Genomic DNA, 24,556 nt, shown 5'->3' on the forward strand with positions numbered 1-24,556 from the left:
AACAGTGAAAGGACTCAGAGAATGAGAGCGGCGCAGACAGCAGGGCGCGGGGGGGGTTCAATGAACAGTGAAAGGACTCAGAGAATGAGAGCGGCGCAGACAGCAGGGCGCAGGGGGGGTTCAATGAACAGTGAAAGGACTCAGAGAATGAGAGCAGCGCAGACAGCAGGGCGCGGGGGGGGGTTCAATGAACAGTGAAAGGACTCAGAGAATGAGAGCAGCGCAGACAGCAGGGCGCGGGGGGGGTTCAATGAACAGTGAAAGGACTCAGAGAATGAGAGCAGCGCAGACAGCAGGGCGCGGGGGGGGGGGTTCAATGAACAGTGAAAGGACTCAGAGAATGAGAGCAGCGCAGACAGCAGGGCGCGGGGGGGGTTCAATGAACAGTGAAAGGACTCAGAGAATGAGAGCAGCGCAGACAGCGGGGCGCGGGGGGGTTCAATGAACAGTGAAAGGACTCAGAGAATGAGAGCAGCGCAGACAGCAGGGCGCGGGGGGGGGGGTTCAATGAACAGTGAAAGGACTCAGAGAATGAGAGCGGCGCAGACAGCAGGGCGCGGGGGGGGGTTCAATGTACAGTGAAAGGACTCAGAGAATGAGAGCGGCGCAGACAGCAGGGCGCGGGGGGGGTTCAATGAACAGTGAAAGGACTCAGAGAATGAGAGCAGCGGATGAGGGTCCGCAGAGCCCGCGCCTGACATGGAGTCAGTGCGATCTGGGGGCGCGCGTCCTGGGGGGGGCACTCATGGGGGCGGGGCAGAGGGGGGCCGTGCAGGGATAGCACCGGGGCGGCGATGGAGGGGGGATGCGGGGGGGGGGGGAGGGCAACGCCCGTGAGGGGGGAGAGGGGGGGCTTCTGGGATGCAGTCAGTGGGGGCCGCAGAGACCAAAGGGGGGGGGGCGCTGACCGGAGCTCAGCGTGTCAGGCGGTGATCCTCGGCAGACAGGAGTGTCTCCCCCCCCACTGCAGGCCGGGGGGGGGGGGCAGGCTCCTCGCGGCCGCTCTGGAGTTTGAATCTCGGCGCCGCAGCCTCCCGTGACCCTGGGCGGTCGATGTGTCTCTCAGGGAGGGAGGGGGGCAGAAGACCCTTCAGTGCGGGGGGGAGGGGCGCAGCGAGAGGGAGGGGCGGGGGGGGCAGCCCGGCCATGGGAAGGAAGCACTGAGCGCGTGACCCGCGCGCTGACCCTCACAGCTGCCTGCCTGGACATCGCGTCACGACCCAGGGACCTATAAAACAGCAGAACAACCCGCACGTCACGAGAACGCGGAAGAGAAGAACCGGAAGAAGCGGAGCACCGAAGGCCAGCTGTGAACCGCTGACCCCAGAGACGAGGGGTGCACGAGGCCGACGTCACCAACTGACCCCAGAGAGGAGAGGTGCACGAGGCCGACGTCACCAACCGACCCCAGAGAGGAGAGGTGCACGAGGCCGACGTCACCAGCTGAACCCAGAGAGGAGGGATGCACGAGGCCGACGTCACCAACCGACCCCAGAGAGGAGAGGTGCACGAGGCCGACGTCACCAGCTGACCCAGAGAGGAGAGGTGCACGAGGCCGACGTCACCAACCGACCCCAGAGAGGAGAGGTGCACGAGGCCGACGTCACCAACCGACCCCAGGCACGCGACTGACGCCGGTGTTGGGAGACCGGGGGTGGGGGGCGGGGGGGGCAGACTCCATCAACCTTTGGGGGGGGGCGTTCATGGCGGCCGAGCCAGACTCTTCCAATCCAGCCCTCCACCCAGGGTTGAGAGAGTCCTGGGTCAGTGACACCCCCCCCGTCCCCTCGCAGAGACCGCCGTATGTTTAAAATGGACACTAATCTTGCAGTGAGCTCAGAGCTCAATGTCCAGTCAGAGCTGCGCAGTCGCCCCTCTGGGCCGGGCCTGTCTGAAGCTTCAGGGTCCCCGGACATCCGTAACCCAGTCATTGGCCCTCTCACTGAGTAGCCAGTAGTCCAATCAGGACCAGCTATTGTGTGCAGGTGTAGAATGCATACCCTCCTTAGCTGTACTGTTAAATAGGATTTTAGGACCCTAGTGTAATTTTCCTGATTATGCCCTTATAAAGGTATAAATCACCTTGCCCTAATATAGCCATAGAAATCATAACCATATTTAAACATAGCCCATACAATCCAAATACAGACATGGATACTTCCACTAGTTCCTAAAAGCCACAACGATTTCTTGGAAAGACTCGCCTTCAGCAGTCAGGAACTTCCCCTTGCTTGAATATTGATCTATCTAAGAACTCATGGAGTTTTCAAAGAACTGCCATTCTTTGATGACGTTATTATGTCCAACCTTATGTCAAACTCGGCACTTTCAAGGTATAAATATACCCACACTTGCCGAGGCAAACACACGGTGGTGCGGAGCAGTTCGACTATCTACTTGCCCGACACAGCTTGCTACAGCAAGTGCCGAAGGAAGCCGACCCTCCAGCTGACGCACTGAGAGAGACGCTGTCTTTTCTCTTGCAGAGAAATCCAGCTCCAGTGTTTCCAAGCTCCCCTTGCGGGGTGTTGGGAAATCGAGTCCCGAGACAGAGAGATACCTGACCTCCGTCCTTCTAAAACCAAGGTACGGAGCTGATTAGACCCTAAGAGAAATCTTGGATAGATTCTTGGCAAAAGATACTAAAACCCATGCTACACAATACTTACTTCTTCCCTAGTACTAGACTTAGGTTGGGTACATCGGGGTAGGCGTCCTCAGTGGACATACTCCGATGCATCTTCTGCAGGAGGGCGATCTGTACGCTGTGGTGGTCTAAGTAGACGAACAAATGTCTGATTTTTTGGGGAGTATTAAGCCCTCTGACATGCCATGTCACAATTATATTTCTCACCCATAGTCATCACAAGGCGTTAATGTAATTGTGTCGGTGTCCTGCTGCCAAGGTCAAAGAATGCGATCAATGTGAGTTCAAGCGTCTCTGGTAATTCAATCACAATAATAAACCCAGCTTTTGAACCTTGCCATTCGCCTCCCCCACCCACTTCAGCAGCCCCAAATTGCTAAAGCCATCCCACAAACAAACTCTAGAACCCCCCTTCCTACTCTTCAAACAAACCCCATTAGAAACAAGAAGATAATATGGTGCACCCATGGAGGCGTGAGCCCCCCGCCGGAAACCCCTGTGACATAGTCACATGGGGGGTCGCTTAATCATCTAAGTTCAACCTCGCAGCCCTCTGACCTCTGTGAAGAAACCACTTATCAAAAATGCAGACCACAGCACCAAGAAAAGCTCTAAATCATGCGCATATACAGTTATTTATTTATTTATTGGGCTTATAAAGCGCGACAGCTACCCGAAAGGGTTTCCCGGGCTGAGAAATAGCAACAAGCAGTAGGTACGGAAAGAAACGCAGTTATTGATTAAAAAGCCAGGTTACATTTCAGGAACCATACGTCATGACGTGTGTTCGTGACGTTTACTTATCTGTGTCCATGCAGCTCGTCATCGGCTGAAGACAAGCTGCAATGTTCCAGTACTGTCCAAGGGTCGAGGGGGGTTTGTCAATCATTCAACATCTGAAGTGTGTCCTTGCTCCTACTACGTGCCCCTCGTTGATTTTCTACGCTGTACTGGAGCGCCCTTCAGCTGCAAAAATGTAAGGATGTCCTTAGGGTCATTTTAGATCTTGTTTTTTTTCCCCATCAGTGATCCGAAGCCGTGCTGGGTAGAGCATCGCGTATTGAATATTCTGGTCCCTCTGTGATTTCTTGACTGCTAAAAACATTTTCTGCGCCTCTTGGACTTTTTGCATGAAATCCGGGTATATGGAAATGTTCATCCATCATGTGTTAAGGTTTCCAGCTCCCTGGCTTTTCGAAGCGCTGCATCCCGATCTCTATAGTTCAAAAGTTTTGCAATGATCGGACGCGGTCTTGCCCCCGGCAGAGACGGCGGGGCAAGTGATCTGTGTGCCCTTTCAATGATGAAGACATCCGAGAACGTGTCTTTGCCAAAAAGGGTCACTAGTAAATTTTCAAAGTAGCGCTCCATGTTTCCAGTGTTTGTTGTTTCCGCTTCACCCATGACGCGTAAGTTGTTATGGCGGGATCTCACCTCTAAATCTTCTGATTTCGCCATGATAGCAGCCAGTGCTTTCTCGGCCTTTTCTTGTTTTGTTTCCATTTGGCGTTGTGCGTCTTCTGAATCCGATATCCGTCTTTCCGCCATATCTATCCTCTCCGCGAGCCGTTTCGACATACGATCCACTCTATAGGTCAAGGTATCGATCTTCCCATCTATATTAGTCAGCGTGGCTTGGATCTTCCTGAACATTGACTAAAAAGCCACTGACACAGCAGGGTACGCGTCCCCCATAGGCGCTTGAGTGGAGGATTGTTCTGCTGTGCCTGAATCTGTTGTTTTTTTGGCTTGATCAAAATGTATTTTTGGCTGAGATTTATCCGGTTTCCCCATTGTGCGCCTGTCGGAGGCCGTGCCGGTGTGTCGCGTCTCGTGGGACCAAGGTACTATCACCGTGTGAGTGGCGTGGGTAGTACCAGACGCAACGAACTCCGCACCACCGCTCCTGCAACTTCTCCTCTGCAGCTGTGAAGAACAATAGGCCCCCAGTCAGCCCGTGTGTAGTGGGCCAGGCTCTGTGGTGCTCGGCCGCCCTAGATCAAACTTGGCGCTATCCATGTTCAATGAGTGGAGGCACACCAAGAATTCAGAGCAGTGGTATGCCTGCGTCAGGAGGTGCATGATGGTCCCCAGACAACACACTCAGACAATTCCACCCTCCCGAGCAGTGATTGTGGACCTCCGTAATGTACAGCTTCAGATGCAGGTGGGGAGCCAGGTGGGAATTTCTCTGTAGCTCGATATAGAGTCAAGTGGGGATTCCTCTGTAGCCCGGTGCAGAACCTCCCTCTGTGCGCATCTCAGTTGTTATCGCTGCTAGAGCACGGTCTTTGAGAGTGCTTAAATCTCGCAGCCCATTCCCGGGCACGGCTGTCTCCTCCCCTGTGTGGAACCTCAGTCAGGGGGGAGTCACTGATTAAAAACTGACTGCACTCACCCTTCAGCGCTCAAAGGATTCTCAGGCGTGTGCGAGCTCCCAATGCGGCATGGGACGTCGGCGCATCTGTTACTTGGGGCGGTCTGACCACCGCAGCAGGGCTATCGCGTGTTCTCCCGAGTCCCTGCCCGCACACACGCCGCGCAGCTGCAACTTTCCCATATGTCACTGATGCGTGTACGTACGACCCACTCCAGCGCAGCAGCAGCAGCTGGTTTGTTCAGATCTGCAGCACGTGCTCCCGCTAATGCCATCTCCTCTGCCCTGAGGACTCGTTGCAGCTGCCTAGATATTTAGGATAGTGATATCCCGTCTGTCAAGTATCACCCTGAGTAGGACATATCGGCTGTTCACGTCGGCTTTCATGTACTGCAGATAAACAGCGTCCCAAAAGCCACCCATATCAATACACCCCTGGCATTAGTAAAATAGGATGAGTGAAATATCTGGCCTCTTCATTTTTTTTTTTTGTCAACCTATTGGCTCCCACGTCATCCAGGTGGGTTTCTTGCAAGCAGGACACTCAGACGTGGTGTCGCTTAAGAAACGTGAGTACTCTGTTACCTTTTGTACCCAATCCACTTACATCTTAACTAAGGAACTTAACCTCCATTGTCATAGCGATATCTATCTTGGTGTTGTTCCAGTCACCAGCTGTGCACTCCATCCACATTCCACATGTGCTGCATATAACAACTACTAAAAAACAAACCAAACTGTGCCATGCTCCCTCCACCCCCCAAGGACCAGTAACGTGCAACAGCGCTATCGTCAATGCCCTCCCCATGCTTGTTCCAGGATGTGCGCTGCTTCCCTCGCAGCCCAACAGGGGCCACTGAACTTCCCAAATTAACCAGCCTCACGACCTAGCCCGCCCATCACTATACCTACAAAATGCCCATCAAGGGAAGTGTAGTCCAGCGGGGGTCCCCAATAAGGTTGCAGTACTCTCAGTGTTACATTTGGATTGTCGTTTCCCCTCTTGCCACTCCAGGCACCTCCGTCCCCCCCTTCCTCCCCCCCAACCAGGCTGTTCACACTCATTCTGCCCCTCCCCCACCACCCCAGTAGTAAATGGGTGGCCCACATGCACTTCATTCTTTAATTCTTATAAATGTCAGAGCAGCCAACAGCGCCCGTGTGAATGTCCCCTTTTTCATGTAGCTTCTGTCGCCGGAGCTGCTTCCAGGATGGTTTCAAGGACTATGTACGTCGCCGGGTTCATTGTTTCCGGGGTATCCTCTGTGTCATGCCCAGATTCAGTGTTCGGTGAGGAGGAGGCACCCAGCTTGATGGTTTTCAGATTCATGGTGCCGTCCTCGCCCACCGTAATTCTCTGTTCATCTGGTTGATCCCAGTCCGCGGACTGTCCCGGGTGCCTTTTATTTCGAATTCTTCCATCAGACCAAGTGCCCCACCCCGTCCTTTGTTACACTGTTCTTCGGGGGGGGGGGAGGCGCGGCGCGCATCTCAAAGAAATAGGCCCTGCCTTGTGCAATTACCTTCAGTTTGGCTGGATATAGCAGCATGTACTGCAGTTGCATATCACAGAGCTTCCGTTTTACTGCCAGAAAGGTTTTCCGCTGCTTCTGGACCTACTTGGTATACTCCGGTAATGTGACTATTTTACTGTTTTCATAGCAGAGATTCTAAGTCTCTCTTGCAGCCCAGAGGATACAGTCTCTATCTGATTAGATCAATATTTTGGTGATTATTGCCTGGGGGGATACTAGGGGGGGGGGGTGAAGGCACCAAGGCTCTGTGTTCCCTGTCCGCTGCAAAGAGTTCGGATAAGCCCCACGGATGCAACTGGGTGTGTATCCATCGCTCCAGGAATTGATTTTTCCTGTCCTCCTCAATTTGTTCAGGGAACCCTAGGACTCTTATGTTCCTGTGCCTTGCGCGCCTCTCCGCAACTTTGGCCTGGCACTCAAGGGCCCTTGTGACTGGACGTCTGGGCCACGTGCTGCTTGAATGCTGCCACCTCTCCTTTTAAGTCCACTATATCTCCTCCGCCGTGGATACTTTACCTGCTACTTTAGGTAAATCGGCTCTCAATATGTTCACATCAATAGACACAGTCTCAATTTGACTTTCCAGGAGCTTCCTGGAACCCTGGATAGCCGCCATGATGGTTTGCAAGTTGCGCCATCTTCCCCCTCATTACCAGTGCCGGTTTGTCTTGTTATTCTTTGCGGGGGTGTCGAGGGGTAGTATACTGTGTGATTGTGTTGGCCCTAGCAAAGCAGCCCATATTGTCCTTGTCCATCGTGTGCACACCAGGTGCCCCCGTGCGCTAGAACCGGGTTGCGTCAACCACCTCAGTTCATCAGCCACCAAAGGCTTCTGCGTCTTCGTCAATCTGGGCACTGTAGTCACTATATTATCCTCTCTGGAGTGTGGTGGGGGAGGAGAAAGAAACAAGAAGAGGAGGCAGCTCTGTCTGACAACCCCCTACCCCCCGACTGACCTAAATGGCCTGCAGCAGTAGGACCAGGCCATGTGTAGCTCAGCAGCAAACCCTTTGTGTCAAATGTGTTGTAAATTGCCTGTGATATTGTGCAGCATCCCATGTGCCGCATAGCACCCTCAAAGAGAAGTTCGGTCTCTAGCACCCCAGGAGATTTCCTCCTTGGCCTTGCTAGGCAGCAATCAAGGCCCCACCTCTCCGCCCACAGTCCAGGGGGCCACAGGGGTCCAACCACAACTGTTCCTTGACTCCAGCAGGGGCAAGAATATGCAACTGCGCAATCTGCAGCCCCTGCTGTTTAGGGAAATCGTCCTCGAGTTACACTGAGAGCGACGTTTGGGACGAGACCATCTGACTTCCAAGCTCAAGATTTGGGGACAAAATAGGATCCCTCAGATGCATGGACTGAATTATTGACATCGCGCAAGATACTGAATCCCTTTGTGGGTTGGATAGATCACCACAAAAGAAAGGTCTTTACCAAAAAGGACATAGCTTTGAGAAAGTCGCGGGACGATTTTCCTTTGTAAGCAATGAAATAAGTGTTGGCTGTCTGAAGCAAGACCAAAAGAATAAAAAAAAAAAAAAATTGAAATAACTTGTGTATAATGTGTGCTTACATCGTGCACTTAACAAATTGTTGATACACCTATGAAGGTGTGCTGAGGATTTCTTTGACTATTTCACCTACAACTTGAACACCGAAAGACGTAATCTAAGATTTGCAGAAAGAGCCTGGAGATCCTCTCCATCCTTAGAACTTCTAAAATGCTTAAGATCAACGAGGAACACATACAACAGAAGAATAAGGCAAGTGAAAGCTAATTTTTTAGAGCACAGCTTGACCAAGCCAGAGATAGTCAAGCAACAGTCACACCAGAACCAGCACCCTCCCAAACTGTGAAGAACTGGCTGCCTTTTTCATGGAAAAAACCACAAAGATAGATAATGAGCTACAACTAGTGAATGAACTACTACCGGCTTCATCACTCAGTTTTTCACTCACCACCTAGTATACTGAAGGTAGTGATCCATCCAGGTACCCTTCCAAAAACAAGGCCCCTTGCCACACCTTCTCCTCAATCAACGAAAGTGACATTTACAAAATCCTTTCATCATATAACCCATCTAGTCACTTCACTGACCCTCTACCTCCATCTATGTTCAAAAGAGATCACAGCCTTCATTCTCCCCTATGGTCTAAGATCGTAAATGCCTCGCTACATCAAGGCACTATACCTGATTGCCTAAAAGCAGGACACCCCCACTTTAAAAAAACAACGCAGACTGCTCTGATCCTAATAACTTTCAGCCAATCTCCAACATCCCTACTCTTGCAAAGCTCTTAGAAAAATGTGTCTAGATTCAACTCTGCAACCACATAGACAACTTTTAACTCCTTGACAAACACCATTCAGTTTTCCGTAAAGGTCACAGCACTGAATCTGCACTTACTCATTTTGTGGAAGACATATTAACACTGGATCTAAATGAAACATCCCTCATGATACTGCTCGACTTTATAGCCGCCTTTCACACAGTTAATCACGATAGACTATTGGAACAAAGGATGGGCTTATTAGGGGTCGTATTGTAATGGTTTTCCCCATTCCTCTAAAACAGATCTCAGGTAGTCAGAATGAATTTATCTCTGTCTAAGCCCCATGCGATCACTCTTGGCTTTCCCCAGGGATCTGCTCTCTCACCCATTCTCTTCAATATTTTCCTGGAACTACTGGCAAACTACTTAAAATCTGCTACCATCACCTATAATATCTACACTGATGACACTCAGCTGAATCTCAAAATCAGCTTCCCAGAGGACATTACATTCCTCAATTCCACCTTGCAAAATACACATCTCTGGCTCACAGAAAACCAACTCACTATTGCCAAAACGGAATTCTTTCTCATCTCACCGCCGAAAAAAATTCCCCTAGATCGATCTTTGGTTGAAACCTCTTGCAGCCCTCACTTGCTCTCCTCACATCATACTTTCTAAGCGGTCTAAGCTCTTGTTTTGCCCAGACTGGATTATGGTAGTGCCACTCTATGTGGCTTACCTCGATACAAGTTGGCCTCTCCAAGAGTCTCCCTCAACACGGCAGCCAGACTTGTCTCCGGAACACAAAGAAATACACACATCGCCCCAGCCCTAAAATCCCTGAACTGGCGACTGTACGAAGCAAGATCTCAACAAATAATTGCATGCATGACTCCTAAAGTGTCACACATCAATACCTCCCGATATCAGGCCCAAAAGCTAAACCATGAGGGGACTGCAGACTATTGTGAAGCGCGCACACCCTGCTTCTGAAACCCAAATGAAACAATAAAAAGAAAATGGGCGCCAGCGTGTTTTCCTTTTTCGCACCTAAGATATGGAATGCTCTACCGCCGGACGTTTGTCTAATCTCTTCTACCACCTCCTTCAAAAAAGAAGCATAATCTTTTCTGCTGACTAGGTTTTTACCCTAAGACAATATATTCATGCTTACTAAAATGTAACCATACTAACTACTCTTTATGATGCTTGACCATCTTATTGCTAACTATTATTGAGATCGAGCTTTTTACTCTATTTATCTTCATTGCTGTGTTTGTCATTCACTCATGTCTGTTTTACCAGTCCAACAGATACCCTACCTCTCGTCATGTAAAGCTTTCTGATACTCACTACGGCAGAGGTCTTCAAACTTTTGGATGCCGAGACCCCCCTATCAACATTTTGAGGATTAAGGACCCCCTCCTGACAAAATTTTTTAAACCTGTAGGCAGGGCTACTAGAATTATGAGGCAGTGAGGACCAAATTATGCGACAGGCTTGACTAAATTGTGTGGGAAGAAAATGTAAGTGATGTTATGCCACGTATTTTGGGATAGCATTGCTTCATTATGTTGAAATTCTTTACACACAGTAACACTGAGGAAAGATTTCACCCCATCAGTACCAGGTTATAACCAAAATACAGCAATTAACATCGTAAAGATTTCAAGTCAACCTTTGAGAAGGGCTTTCCACTCTGCAGGAATACGTGCTGCCACATTAGAAGCTCACCTGGCCCTGGCCAGGAGAAGCAGGGGTCCCTTAAAAACCCGGCGGTTTTGTGCAGAGTTAAGCAGTTTACCCATGTAGCTTTCCTCTCGACCCCTCCCTTCCATCCCTCTCTCCTCTCCTAACCCTGGATCCTCTCTCACTATGCAGGCCATTTTCTTTCACCCCTTTTTACAACTTCTGAACTCTCCCCATTCAACCTCTCACTTCACCTTTAATCACCTCTTGCCATTCTGTCTTTTCACTGTCCTCATCTCTAACAGTCTCTCGCATTTATTTCATGGCCTCTCTGTTCCTATCACCTCCCGTGCCCCTCAGCACTTCTCATTCACCTCGTCTCTCCATTAAAATATTTGTTTATTTGTATCTTAGACCTCTCCAGTCCCCCCATTCAACTTTCACATCTCCCCTTTGTTGTAACAGAAGCCCTCACCTTTGGCTCACACTCAATTCTTGCGTGTCCACACTTCTATTTGGCAATTCACATTTCTCCTCATCCCTGACCTCTTCAATCGAATTCTCTCACTCCCTTGCTGTCCTCTCTCATCTCTCCACACCAAGCATACGGGTCGGACCCGTATGCTCCTCTCGGCCTGTGCCACTCTGCTTATTGTTCCATATTCAAGAAGGCATGAGTTGTCTGTCTCTCTGTTTTGGTGCAGGCTGCGCAGTTATGGAACTTGCACCCTCCTTTGCTTTGCTCCACCAAGAATCTATTGTCCTTTAGCAAGATATAAAAACCTTTCTCTATGCTCTGTGGGTTACCCCATTTGGCTGATTCTCCTTCTGTGTGTTTCTCATTTGCCTACAGGCAGCAGATGGTTATTAGCTCCAGGACATCTTTTGGTAACAGTAGCGCACTACAAATGTAAATAATAATAATAGCCAGAAGCAGGGAAGTCACTAGACCAGAAATTTGGAGGGGACTAACACTCCCAGCCAGGGCTGGTCCTAACACTGGTCTCACACGGTGCAACAGTCTTTTTTGGTGCCCCACCCCAGTTTCCTCCTTCTCCATGAATTGCTTCACTGCCACTAAAGAACAATGCACCTCATCTCTCTATAGCACCTTTCTGACAAACATTTCATTTTTTTATAGCTCTACTCATAGTTTACTCGCACTCAGTTCTGTGATCTGCATGGTACACGTTCTTTGTAGCAGGCACATTAACCCTCTGCACACTGTGTGGGTGAAAGGGGAGTGAAGTGTCACATGAGTGCAGGATGAGTAGTGTGCCTGTGTGACTGCAGAGTGAGGTATAGGGTGAACAGCGCAAGTGCATTGTGAGTGCAGAGTAATCACTGTGAGTGCAGGGTGACCAGGTGAATAGTGTGAGTGCATGGTGATCAGTGTTAGTGCATTGTGATCGCTTTGAGTGCAGGGTGAGAGTGATAATGTGTGAGTGCATGGTGATCAGTGTGAGTGCATGGTGATCAGTGTGAGTGCATGGTGATCAGTGTGAGTGCATGGTGATTACTGTGAGTGCAGGGTGAGCGGGTGAATGGTGTGAGTGCATGGTGATCGCTGTGAGTGCATGGCGATTGGTGTGAGTGCATGGCGATTGGTGTGAGTGCATGGCGATTGGTGTGAGTGCATGGTGATCGCTGTGAGTGCATGGTGATCGCTGTGAGTGCATGGTGATCGCTGTGAGTGCATGGTGATCGCTGTGAGTGCATGATGATTGGTGTGAGTGCATTGTGATTACTGTGAGTGCAGGGTGAGTGGTGTGAGTACATGGTGATCAGTGTGAGTGCATTGTGACTACTGTGAGTGCAGGGTGAGTGGTGTGAGTGCATGGTGATCAGTGTGAGTGCATTGTAATCGCTGTGAGTGCAGGGTGAGCAGGTGAATGGTGTGAGTGCATGGTGATCAGTGTGAATGCATGGTGATCAGTGTGAGTGCATGGTGATCAGTGTGAGTGCATGGTGATCAGTGTGAGTGCATGGTGATCAGTGTGAGTGCAGGGTGATTACTGTGAGTGCAGGGTGATTGGTGTGAGTGCATGGTGATCAGTGTGAGTGCAGGGTGAGCGTGAAAGTGAAGGGAGAGAATGAGGAGCGAGTTGTCTGAATGCAGGGTGCATTTCCAGGCACTTGAAATAGCTCAGCATGTTATTGACGGCGGCGTAGGGTCTAAGATCTAAGTTAAACTATTGCGGCATTAATCGGGGATCGAGGGTGGAGGAAATAAATAATGTGCTGATCCTACAACAAACTTACAGTCCTATGGTTAGGGTTACCAGCAGATTATTTTGATGGCCCAGTCGGAACAAAAATAAGCAGTCACCTAAAGCTGTATTTTCAGCACTTATCTGTGCATACTTCGAACAGCAAATATAAATAGAAAGCACTTTTAAGTGTGTTCTAGGGCTGCCTCAATGATCCATGACTGACAAAGAGAAAAAAGACAGAAAAGTCACATAACGAATACATATATACTTTTGTATTTAAAAGTCTATTTAGTGTCGAGGAGGTCTTTGCAGGCTCTTTAAACAAAACAGGCAGGCATTTTTCTTTTGGCAGCCCTACTTTATATTCCTTTTCATTAAATGCATTCTCACACAACAGTTGTAATTGTAAAATACAAATGTAAGGAACAGGCAGACCTTGACCGTGAGACTGATAATAGATTATCTTTCTTTTAGAGAGTTCCTTAAAACATTGTTAATTTGAACAGCTGTGATGAGGCCGCCGAATTTTAATTAGCTTTACGCCTGGACATCTTTTCACTGGGGGTAACATCGCGCTTTGTAAATAGATTTCATTACTTGATATAAACCTAAGTATCTCTGTATTGGACCAAACAAATCACATGAATTGTTAAATTGCCCACTGAAAAGGCCCTTGCACGACCTTCAGCCTAAACTACAGAGATCTCAAATGTGCCCGTTACGAACAGCCACCCAAAGAGTGAATGCACCCAGACACAAGGAGGTGAGTGGCAACTCAGTGCGGAATTAAGACAGATGTTGCTCGAAAAGTAACTACGGAAACGAATACTCGTGGAAAATATGCACAAGTGGCATGAAATTAAACAAGTAGAATGTCCACAGTGATGCCAGTGCCAATCTGGAATTCCTTAAGGGTTCTTGAGCACATTGTGCCGACAGAAATCTTCCTTTCAGTGATAAAGTTTGACACGAATGTGAGTCCGCTATGGACATGTGTAATGCCACTTTAAATTTCTATTGGTGCTGAGCAGGAGCAAAGCCCACCACACTTGAGAGCTGCAAGAAATGTGCGTATGGTGCATATCAGATGTTTGCAAACATAGAAAGGTGTTAGGATCATTAATAATAGTACTTGGCGCTGTGGGATCGGTTTGCCAAACATCCGGAGATATTACTGGGCGTCTCAGTTGGCTCCTATCAACCACGTAATTTATGGATCCCCGGCTGACCCGGGCTATGTGATGGACCGTGGTCAGGTGCCGGGGGGAGAGTACACCTGTGTCTTGTACGCGAAGCGTGGCCGGTTTTCATTGAAGGGGCCCACTTTGTGCTCCACGAGAGTGTGGCATGAGGCCAATAGTGCTCTTAGATGGGCTGGGCGTTTGACATTGTCTACGCCATTGTGGAGTTCTGAGAGGTTAGGGATGCTTTGGAAATCGAAAGGCTTCGATCGCTGGGGCTTGATTGGAATATCGCAGATTCGTGACCTGTGGGGCAAAGATAGGGTTCTGACATTCGAGGAGTTGCAGGCCAAGTATCGATTGAATGACGCCGAGCGGTTCCATTACCTCCAGATCCGCCACGCCTTGAATGCAGCTATTTCTGGCGACGAGGTGCTACCGGTGGCATCCCCTCTGGAGGATCGCATTCTTGATGGCCTTCTGCCCACCAAGGCGATCTCTCTTACATATTGCAAATTGATCAATCACTCAGAGGACCCCTTCGTGCGCCTACGCGACCAATGGGTCGCTGACGGCCTTGTTCTGGACGATGAGGACTGGAGGGAGGCGATAGCATCCCCCAAGGAAGTGGCAGTCCCCATGAGGCTCCGTTTGGTTCAACTTAGAATTTTGCATCGATCTTACATCACGGGCCTGGGACTGAGTATGGGATTGGCTGGGTCAGCTGATTGCCTGCGGGGGTGTGGGTTGCCGGGGTCGTTCATGCATATTTTGTGGGAGTGTGAGAGGGTCCGTGCTTTCTGGAAGTGAATACATTCCAAAATGAGTGAAGTGTGGGAGCTGAGGGTAGACTCGGAGGCGAGGAGATGTCTGTTGAATGTGTGGGAGCCCACGGACCTGCCGAGCCATGGTAACTTGTGCAGTCGCCAAACGTAACATCGCACAGCTCTGGGGTGCAACACGGGCGCCCAGGGTTGGAAAATGGATGGAAGATATTGACTGGTGTATGTTTCGTGAGAAGTCTGTGTATGTCTCCGGAGGGCGGCCCCACAAATGGGTCAGGATATGGGGAGCTTGGAATGCTTACCGAGGCAACATTTGTGAACCTCCGGAATTAGACCCAGTCAGTGTGGACTCGGAGGACTCTTAGGCCTGTTTCATTCTCCTTAAATCATATTGTAATGTATAGAAGTCTGTGTCGATATATTGCAACTGTGGTTACCCTATGCACTCCGGTCGTTGTTTAAGTGTGTATTTGTTTTCATTTAAATAAAAAGATTAAAAAAATAAAATTAAAAAATAGTACTTGGCGCTTATGTGATGTATACAATCAGATTGCAGTAAGATAGCCTGGTAGGTGAAGGCACCTGGCCTAGGGTCAAGACTGTGGCAGGATAGCTCCATTGATTTAGGCGATTGATGCTTAGAGCACGTGTCTATATTAGCAAGGGGTAAATCATGACAAAAATAAATTGTTTGCTATAAGGCACGGTGAATAATTTGTAGTGCTTCTTTCAATCCCCCTTGTTTACAAGTATCACTGCAATCTTAAATTTCAATCAAGTGGGGCCGCCAGGATTGAAGCTGGCGACCAGGAAGGGCACTGCAGGGCGTCTCTTTGTATCCAAATACCACGGTATTTCACAGCAGGAAGAGGTTGTGGTGCAGCGGAGAGAGCTGCCGACTCGGGAGCTGGGGATTTTCGGCGTTGGCGCAACATCCTGTGATTGTGGGCAAACCACTTAATGTACCGGTGCCCTTAGACAGCGACTGGCCACCCTCGCGGGTAATACGCCTCGCTGTATAAATCTACAAACTTTAAATAGCCTTTGGAGGGCTACAAGGCCAACATGACACAAAAATGGTATCCAGATATTAACAAGTACTACAATGTAAAGAAAAAAGACAGTGGTAACACTTTCTAGGATTTAAATCGGCGACATATCAAGAATGCATGATGCGACAAAATATTTATAAAAGGCACAATATGTGATCCGGGTATATGATTTATTTTTGCTCGAGCACCTTCTTTGAAAATAATAAATATGTAACTTGAAATAGGGTTCTTTTTATCATGGATTTTCTCATGCGCAGCATTTAGTTAATGTCAGTTTTTCCTGTAGGCATCAACACGGATCGGGCGTAGATCGGCACAGGATTTTTTTTTATCTGTTTAACCACTTGCGTGCGTCGGATGGCCGCCGGCCGTCCAACGTCACGGTGGGCGTGTGCGGAGGACGGCCAGGGGCTCTCCGAACCACGCCCACGCCATAAATCCCCCGCACCGCGGCAACATTTTCACCACGGTCAAGGGGTTAAATATTTGTTGACACGTTCTTAGTCTTACTGTGTGTTTTGCTTACAAACTGAATCCCCAAAATCATGCACATCTTGCAAATATTCTTTTGACAGAATTTACTGTACCATAATCTTTCATATGTTGCCATGCGTCAGAGACTGGGGAAGAGTGAGGGGCTGGGAGATAAAGTCTGATGTACAGAGTGTCAGAGACAGAGGAACTGGGAGATCACGTCTGAGGCTCAGTGTGTCAGAGACAGCTGTAACCAGTTTGCAAAGTCATGTTAAATATGCAAATGGTCTTTAAAGACATGTGAAAAACTTGGGTGTGCCGGAGATGACTCCAGACACCGCCCAGCCGAGCCCCCAGCAACTCGAGTTGCTCTACAGCAGCTGGGCTGAGACACACGACGAGGGAGGAGGGGGGCTAAAGCCCTTGGGCCTGGGCAGAAGTATGACTGTGAAGGCGCGACCCCCTTTGTGTCGCTCCACGCCCCCCCCCTGGGGGTCGCGCACCACAGTTTGAAGACCCCTGCACTAGGGTCATGTTCGCGTAATACAAAACTATAAACATAAATAAATATACATTTTTATATGAATTCCTCAGAGTTCTGAGCTGTTTTAGGTATGGTGACGGTGCTAGCCTCCATCGTCTCTCTGCAAATCGGAGTCTGCTTCTTTCTTCATTTTGGTGACCGTTCTACCACGGTTGTGTTAATTTGTTTTTGGTCCTTTTTTGTTGTTGGGGAGGTGGGGGCTACCGTCTCCATTTTGTCATTCATAGTTCTGTTGTAGTGTTCCATGAGTTTTTGAACATCGGAAATGCTTCCCTGGGTTTGAAGTTTTCTTTGGCATAGATCATACAGATCATCTCTATTCTTATTTCTAGTATCCCTGGCCCACCGTCTAGGTCTAACCTCTTATCTCGTTGCCTTTGCTTCAGGAGCTGAGATGTGGAATGAGATGCTGGGATGATCTGACCAATCGCATGCCGTTATGCATAGTGCTTCTGCTGTGGAGATAAAGGTTAGTGATGTTCCTTTGCCATGTGTTCGACCTGTGCATGTTTGTTTGTTTTTTTACAGAGTTTTATATGTCGCGAACTTTACCCAGATCGGGTATCAGAGCGCTTTACATAGCACCAGTTGCATTACATGAGGACCCATTTTTTTTATTTTTCATTTTTATTAGGGACCGGGAGATTAAGTGATTTGCCTAGAATCACAGTATGTTCAGCTGCATGGCCAAGACTCAAACCCAGTTCCCCAGATTCAAGGTCGACCGCCCTAGCAGTAGGCCAACTTCTCTCCCCTGATTGCACCAGATTATGGTCTTTGAAAAAAGATTTAGTGCAGTCACATGTGAGTCCTCAATTTAGGTTGAAGTCACCTAGAAAGATTGTTTTCGGGTGACTTAAGGTCTGTACTGTGATTGTTAATTGCTCATGAGGGCCTGGTTGTCTCCAGGAGGGTGGTAGATAATGTGTAATTTGGTCAGGGAATAAATCCCCCTAACCCCGGAGGACTTCAACTCACAGGAGGATATCTTCTCCATTTGGAATCGTTTGATTTGTAAGGCTGATCTGTGAATGCATGCAACCCGCACGCCCCCAACTTGGTTTTACTGTGTGGTCCAGTCTAATGATGTTGTAGTTAGGTGGAACTAAGTTATCTAATAGTGGTGTGGAAGCGTTATTTAATCGGGTCACTGGTAGGATTGTTGTGTCTAGCAGGGATGTGGAATTCCTATAGGCCGACGCCCAGGGCATATTGTTTGAGGCCAAGGGCAACACGTTTTCATTTGTGTTTTGTCCTTGGGACAAGTAGGCCCAACTCCCTGCAGCACAAACCCGTTGGCTGCCAGTTTGCAGTACCACATTATAGATCAGGGAAGGGTACGGTCTGCAGTTAAGGTAATATTTTTGTCCATATATTAATGCTGTTCAAGCTTGTATTTATGGTTTATTAATTGAAAGCATTTATTATTAGGTTGAGAGTAAATGTTGTAAGCTCCGACTGCACTACTGACCGTGGTTCCACTACAGAAACATCTACACACGTTTTCAAAGTTTGGCAATATGAGGCTATGTATAATGTTCCCAGAATGCTCTTATTTGATGCAAATATTTGCAGAAAATCGAAAGCAAGATTGATGATTCTGTTTTCAAAATAAAATGTTCATAAATGAATGAAAGCAAAAAAAAATTGCTTTAAAAAAATCGCTAAACCACTATAACATTTCACATACCATTTCTTTGCAGCTGCAGCATCATTCCGTAACGTGTTGATGCACACTAGTATTTCCCAATACTATTCATTATGGAAAATCAGTGTAACCAGTTTCCGTAAGATTATGGGAAACAAAAATAAACGAGCATCGGCAAAGCCAGTAGGTCTGAAATTGGTGGTCAGCTTTTTAGTTTTATCAATGTGCGAATTGTTTTGGCATGGTTTTTGTAAAACCTTATTGGTGAGAGAATTGCCAGGCCCTTACCATTAAACAAACATTGGCAAAAGCAACATGTGTTTTTGGTCTCAAATAGCATATTCTGCACAGTAGTTACTGGCATTGAGCAAAACTACTGTGTGTCCATATGCTCCTTGTGAAAGCAGAATGCTGTCACTCACAGTAAAGCCAGCCGATACAGAGAGAGAGAGACAACATTTTAATAAACGCAATACGTCATGGTCAACGCCAGACTAAATTAGAGAACCAATTAATAAAGAAAGTCTAAAAAGTGCACCCAGGGTATATGTCCTTGCATTAAGTGCAGCTATACCGCTTTCGTGAATTCTCAAGAATTTACAGATGTAGGACAAAAAATAGTACTCCTAAAAAATATTTATGAATTGCATTTTGGCATGAGCAAATATGCATGTGCATCTTTGCTCATGTGAACATCTGAGTGTTTGCAAGTTAACTTTCCCTCCAACCACTCTTTTTCCCAACTCTGGAAGAAGGTTTACGGCTGTCATAGTAAGGAGTAAATTTCCAACATTTCTCAGTATGAGTAAATTTCCAACATTTCTCAGTATGGGAAAAGATCAGAGAAGAGTTGTTGAAAACCCTTAAAGTATGTAAGTTAGTAGGTTTGCACGGGCTCAAAATGTCATTCTAACCCTAGAACTATGGCTTACTACTACCTTCAGCCCCAGTATGTAGATCTGCGGAAACGTGGCAACATAAGCGGACCGCAAATATTCAAACACTACTATGGTATGAGCCCCTGGCATAATCAGAGAGGCTATATCAGAGCTCCTATATAAGGAGTTTGCGGCCATAATTTGTCGCCACACTACATGGCACTAAAGGGACAAGTAGATTTCTGGAGCATCCTGCCCCTTGGAAATGTAGATATTTTATTAAATTCCACACCCCTGGTCTAGATTATGTGACAGGATGGGGTCGGCTATGTCTTTGGCATATTTAGCTGCTGATTGCTGTTGTTTGGTAAGCTTTTCAGTGTCTTTTTAGGCTCTCTTTTTCTGTCTTGATTACCTGGGTTGAATGTGATCTGTCTTACTTTTGAGAGGTTTATAGTAGAAGCTATGATGATTCATTGCTCCAAAGACGTATTTATAGCTATTGTGTATATTTTATAAGTTGTTTCTGTGTGGTGAGGGTATGGTATGTAAGATTGGCAAAGGTCATCAATGTCCACCTTTAACATTTGGTTTGTTGTCCTGTTAAGGCGTATAGTTTTTTGGCAAAGGCATAGAGATCCATCTAGGTGTGCTTGTTACTACGTGTTTGTAGGGGGTTGGAGTTCTATGCGGTCTCCTAGTTTCCTGAGCCGTAGTAAGTCAACTGCCAGCTTAAGGTTGGCAATGATATTCCAAAATTCTTGTCTTATCTTTTCTATTGTTTGTGGTGCTGGGAAGGGGAGACTCTTTTGAGGGTGTGAGTGCTTGTTCTTTGAGATATTGCTTGTCTGGTTTGGTGAGTTGTGCGAAGAGGTATACCGCACAGTGAGTGGGAGGAAGTTTTGATCAGACACTTGAATAGCTAACTGATTATTACTGATGTGCACAAAACTGTTAATCAGAATTTCCATCTTTAGACCTCCTCAATCTAGTGTTCCAGTGTTCCCAAGCTTTCTATCTCGAGAATGCCTAGAAGCCCTCTCATCCCTCGCCCAAAATGAACTCAGACTCTGGATTAGCTAATAAATGTTATTCCTTTGTTCCAGTTTGCATTATTTAACAATCTCTGGTTTTAAATCCACAGGTTATTGAAGACTGGGCGTAGAAGACAAAATGGTGATCAGTATAATTGAAAACTATTAAAGGACTGATGGTAAAGAAATAAAGTTGCTTCAGAGCTCCAACAAGAGGAAAGTATCTATGAAAAAGATGTGGTGAGGAACTTGGATTAGAGTAAAATAAAGAATGTGAAAGCAGTTTCTATAAATAGATTTCCTGCTGCTCTAATGGTATATGAAGAATACCCTGGAGATGTTAACCCAGGGCAGGAAGACCATCTGTCTCAAACAGAGAGGACAAGCATCAGTCTAAAGCTCTATCCGATCCAAGAGAAGATCATACAGACAGAACTAGAGGGACTTGAAGAGTTTTTAACAGACCTCAGCAAAATGGAACACTTGAGCACCATATCCAGTGAATAGTCTTTAAATCAAAAACAAATATCTGTTCATCAATTATACAGTGTTAATGAAGCTGCTTAAAAGACCAGGTGGTCAGGTTAGGACTAAGATATCTGCTAGTTACGAACTAGCGATGTGGGACCAAAGGAAGGAGAATGAGGGAAAATAAAAGCACCTGTGTGACCAATGACCTATTGCTTGTAGTCCGGGTCCACATGTCCACTATCATCCTTGCCCATTAGATGTGACCTCAGGTACTTTTTACCGGGCAAGACCTGCAAAATCCTTAACATCCTCATTGTAGTCTTATATACAGACATAGGAGACATATGTAAGAAGGGTGACATGGAACAATGTGCTGCTACCGATACATAAAAGTATTCTGAATGTTCATGCCAATACATTATGTGAATATGTACCTAGTGTTGAAATACTGAACACCAACCAAAGACCTAATCAGTGCTTCATTAACTCATAAACAAATATGTGTCAGAAAAGGGTGAGAGAATCCACATAGATGTAATAAAGATGCAATAATCCCATGAGAAGCTTCCCCATAAGTACCAGGGGCTGCTGATATTAAGGTTGTAGGGTGAATTAGGTTGCCTACAGAGGTTATAAACTGTGAACTCCACAGAGAAGTGATCTTTGGCTAAATAAGTGTCCAAGTGTTAAGTTGAACAAGTGCACCACATTTGAGTGGGTGATGCTAAACACATGCTGAATAAGATTTAGTCTTGTCTTCTGGTGTGTCTGCTAGAAAAATCTCAACTTGGAGATATTAACTTCAGAAAGAAATCTTACCTGATAATGGAATGTATACAAGATAAAACCGAACTTGGAGATATTAGCACCGAAAAGAAGTCTCATACATACTCTGAATGTGAGAAGAGCTTTAGTTGTCGATCCAGTCTCAGTCAGCATGAGAAAATTCACACTGGGGAAAAACGTCATCAGTGCTCTGAATGCCAGAAACGCTTCACTCGCAAACACCATCTGACTCGACATGTGAGAACTCACACTGGGGAAAAACCTCATAAGTGCTCTGAATGCCACAAAAGTTTCCCGTGTAAATTCAGACTTACTGAACATGAGAGAACGCACACTGGAGAGAAACCTTATCAGTGCCCTGAATGTCACAAAAGGTTCACTCAAAAAACCAATCTCAGTCGCCATGAGAGATCTCACACTGGACAGAAACCCTATCAGTGCTCTGAATGCCCAAATAGTTACCAATGTAAAACAGATCTCACTCAACATGAGAGAACACATACTGGGCAAAAATCTCATAAGTGCTCTGAATGCCAGAAAACCTTCAGTCGAAAAAAAGTTCTCACCCGGCATGAGTTAACCCATACTGGGCAGAAATCCCATCAGTGCTCTGAATGCCCAAAAAACTTTAGTCGTAAATACCTTCTCACTCAACATGAGAGAACCCACACTGGAGAAAAACCATATCACTGCTCTGAATGCCGGGAAAGCTTCAGTTATAAACTCAGTCTAACTTTACATGAGAGAACTCACACTGGGGAGAAACCATATCAGTGCTCTGAATGTCACAAAAACTTTAGGGAAAGAGCTAGTCTCACTCACCATGAACAAACTCATACTGGGCAAAAACCTTATCAGTGCTCTGAATGCCTAAAAACTTTCAGTTATAAAACCAGTCTTATTATACATCAGAGAACTCACACTGGGGAAAAACCTTATCAGTGCCTTGAATGCCAGAAAAGCTTTGGTGTGAAACGTCACCTTACTGTTCATGAGAGAACACACAATGGGGGAAGAACCTCTTCAGTTCTTTGAATTCCAGAGAAGCTTTAGTTATACAATAATTCTCACTCCCCATGTAAAAGCCAATACTAGCTAAAATAAATGTATGAGTGTTATGAAGGTATGTAAAGATTCAGTTGGAAGATCCATGTTATAAAGGAAAAGTGTTTATTAGTGTTCTGAATGCCAGAAAAGCTTTATTCATAAAATTAATTTCAATTAAAATGAAAGAACGCGTCCTGTGCCAAATCCCTGTAACTGTTCTGACTGTCAGAAACACTTGAGTTGTAGAATGGATGCCTTTCGACACGAGAGAGCCCACACTGAGTGAAAAACCTTAAAAATATACCCTTTGCCAGAAGCACTTGTCATATCCATTGCAGTGGTTGTAAACCACTTATACTAAGAGCAAAACTGTTTTACTTCCAATCTCAAAAAGCTGAGGCTGATAATTCCTCAAGTAGGTTTTTGGTTCTACCAAGCACAGTTCACAGCCCCTCTTCTAAGGTCCATGGGTTACATTTGCAACAGCTTTGAGAATAACTTGATGTTTTCCTTTTTTCTTTTAAACATATCTTTATTGCACATTTTATAGCTTACTTTTAACGCACCCCTCCAAGTGGACAGTCCATTCTTAAGATTAATTCATGTCACATCTTATACACAGATCAAACATGTATACATATATTGCTATCTTTCCCACGTAGAAGACACCTGCGGAAAAATGTACCAAATTGACCCCCATTCCCATGCCAATGCTCTTTATGCTGGTGTTCCTGGGTACCTGATGAAAAAACTACATGTGGTCCAGAATACAGCAGCCAGACTTCTTTTGGGCATTCTGGCTAGAAACAGTATCCGCCAACAGCTACGCTATCTTCACTGGCTTCCCATTGTGGAAAAGTAAATTTTGCCATGTTGTATGTGCCTACGTGTTCCCCACTCTATGCTATATGTGCATGATCGATATGCATGTATCCCCTATGATCGATTAAAGACGCAATTACAGTTGTGTCCAACTCTAGTATGCCAGTTTCCAGTTCTCGTGAAAGCAACGAGTATTAGGCCTATGTTGCCATGTTTCACAGTGTGCACGTTAATTCATCGCATTATCCCCGTTCCTAGGCCTCAAAAGGGCCCGGACATCAGATTCAAGCTCCAGTCTCCTGAATCCACTCCGAGGAGCGATGCAGCCCCCACCTGCATCCCTGACCCTTCACTTATTTCCTGCCTCGCGGTGCCCGGCCCGGCCTGGCTCTGCCTGCCTGTCTGCCAAGAGTATGTTATGCTTCTAGTTATCAGTCCAGCCCTCCTTCTCTGCATTCCTAAGCTACTGAGCTGCATCAACAGTTCCAGCTATGGTCTAGTCTTTCTGTCTCCATGTAAGAGAAATACTGTATTAATATTCATAGAATATTCCTAGCACACGCAATACATGTAGAATAATGCATGCTCCAGTCTTAGTGTCAAGTAGCCTTTGCCCTGATAACTTTTGGATTCTATCAACATGTACTCCAAACACCAGATACCAGATATGCCATAGGTACATGTCGTCCTGACACCGCAGACTTTAGTCTCCTCTTCTAGCGCAGAAGTCATAGCCCCCAGTTCTCCCTGGTAACACGTCATTGCCCGTTTGCACGCACCACTAGGTTAAAGGTCCCAGCTGCTCTCAGGTAGCCCCCTCCATGTTTCCGCCCCATTTATGACACTTCTGTGACGTTTCATACCACATGTCTTGATACACGCCCTGTACACGCCTTTCTTTCTCCACGCATGCACTCTTATCATATGTTTGTCATAAGTTACGCCTACTGTATGTAATGTATTGGAAATGTATTACTATATATATGATGCACTGTCGACGAAGCATTGCAGCTGCCTTCCGTCCTTCCTGTTTTATTTCAGGCTGTCCCGTTCCAGTCCCTTCCCTTTTGCCTGAATAAATCCTTCTGACTCG

General features: G+C 46.8%; 1 protein-coding gene across 4 annotated transcripts; it reads left to right on the forward strand.

Moving 5' to 3' along the window:
- Positions 1 to 1,279: 1,279 nt before the first annotated feature.
- LOC144806062 (uncharacterized) lies at positions 1,280 to 24,556 on the forward strand. 4 transcript variants are annotated; one of them, XR_013605679.1, is made up of 4 exons: positions 1,280 to 1,336; positions 1,588 to 1,620; positions 17,164 to 17,246; positions 20,448 to 20,619. XR_013605679.1 is itself a non-coding variant. In XM_078672509.1 (3 exons), exon 3 carries the CDS (start codon positions 21,634 to 21,636, stop codon positions 22,627 to 22,629), a length of 996 nt encoding a protein of 331 aa, XP_078528635.1. In that variant the 5' UTR covers positions 1,510 to 1,620; positions 17,164 to 17,246; positions 20,448 to 21,633; the 3' UTR covers positions 22,630 to 24,556. The 4 variants fall into 4 exon arrangements, 1 of the variants encoding a protein (XP_078528635.1); XR_013605678.1 differs by having other exon boundaries at positions 1,319 to 1,336; positions 1,588 to 1,637; XR_013605677.1 differs by having other exon boundaries at positions 1,280 to 1,637.

The sequence above is a fragment of the Lissotriton helveticus genome, assembly GCF_964261635.1.
Source record: "Lissotriton helveticus chromosome 1_1 unlocalized genomic scaffold, aLisHel1.1 SUPER_1_unloc_42, whole genome shotgun sequence".
In the NCBI taxonomy this organism is placed as follows: Eukaryota; Metazoa; Chordata; class Amphibia; order Caudata; family Salamandridae; genus Lissotriton; species Lissotriton helveticus.

Bases quoted from the DNA above. Each gene is read 5' to 3' on its own strand.
- LOC144806062 (XM_078672509.1), top strand. From the start codon at position 21,634: ATGGAATGTATACAAGATAAAACCGAACTTGGAGATATTAGCACCGAA.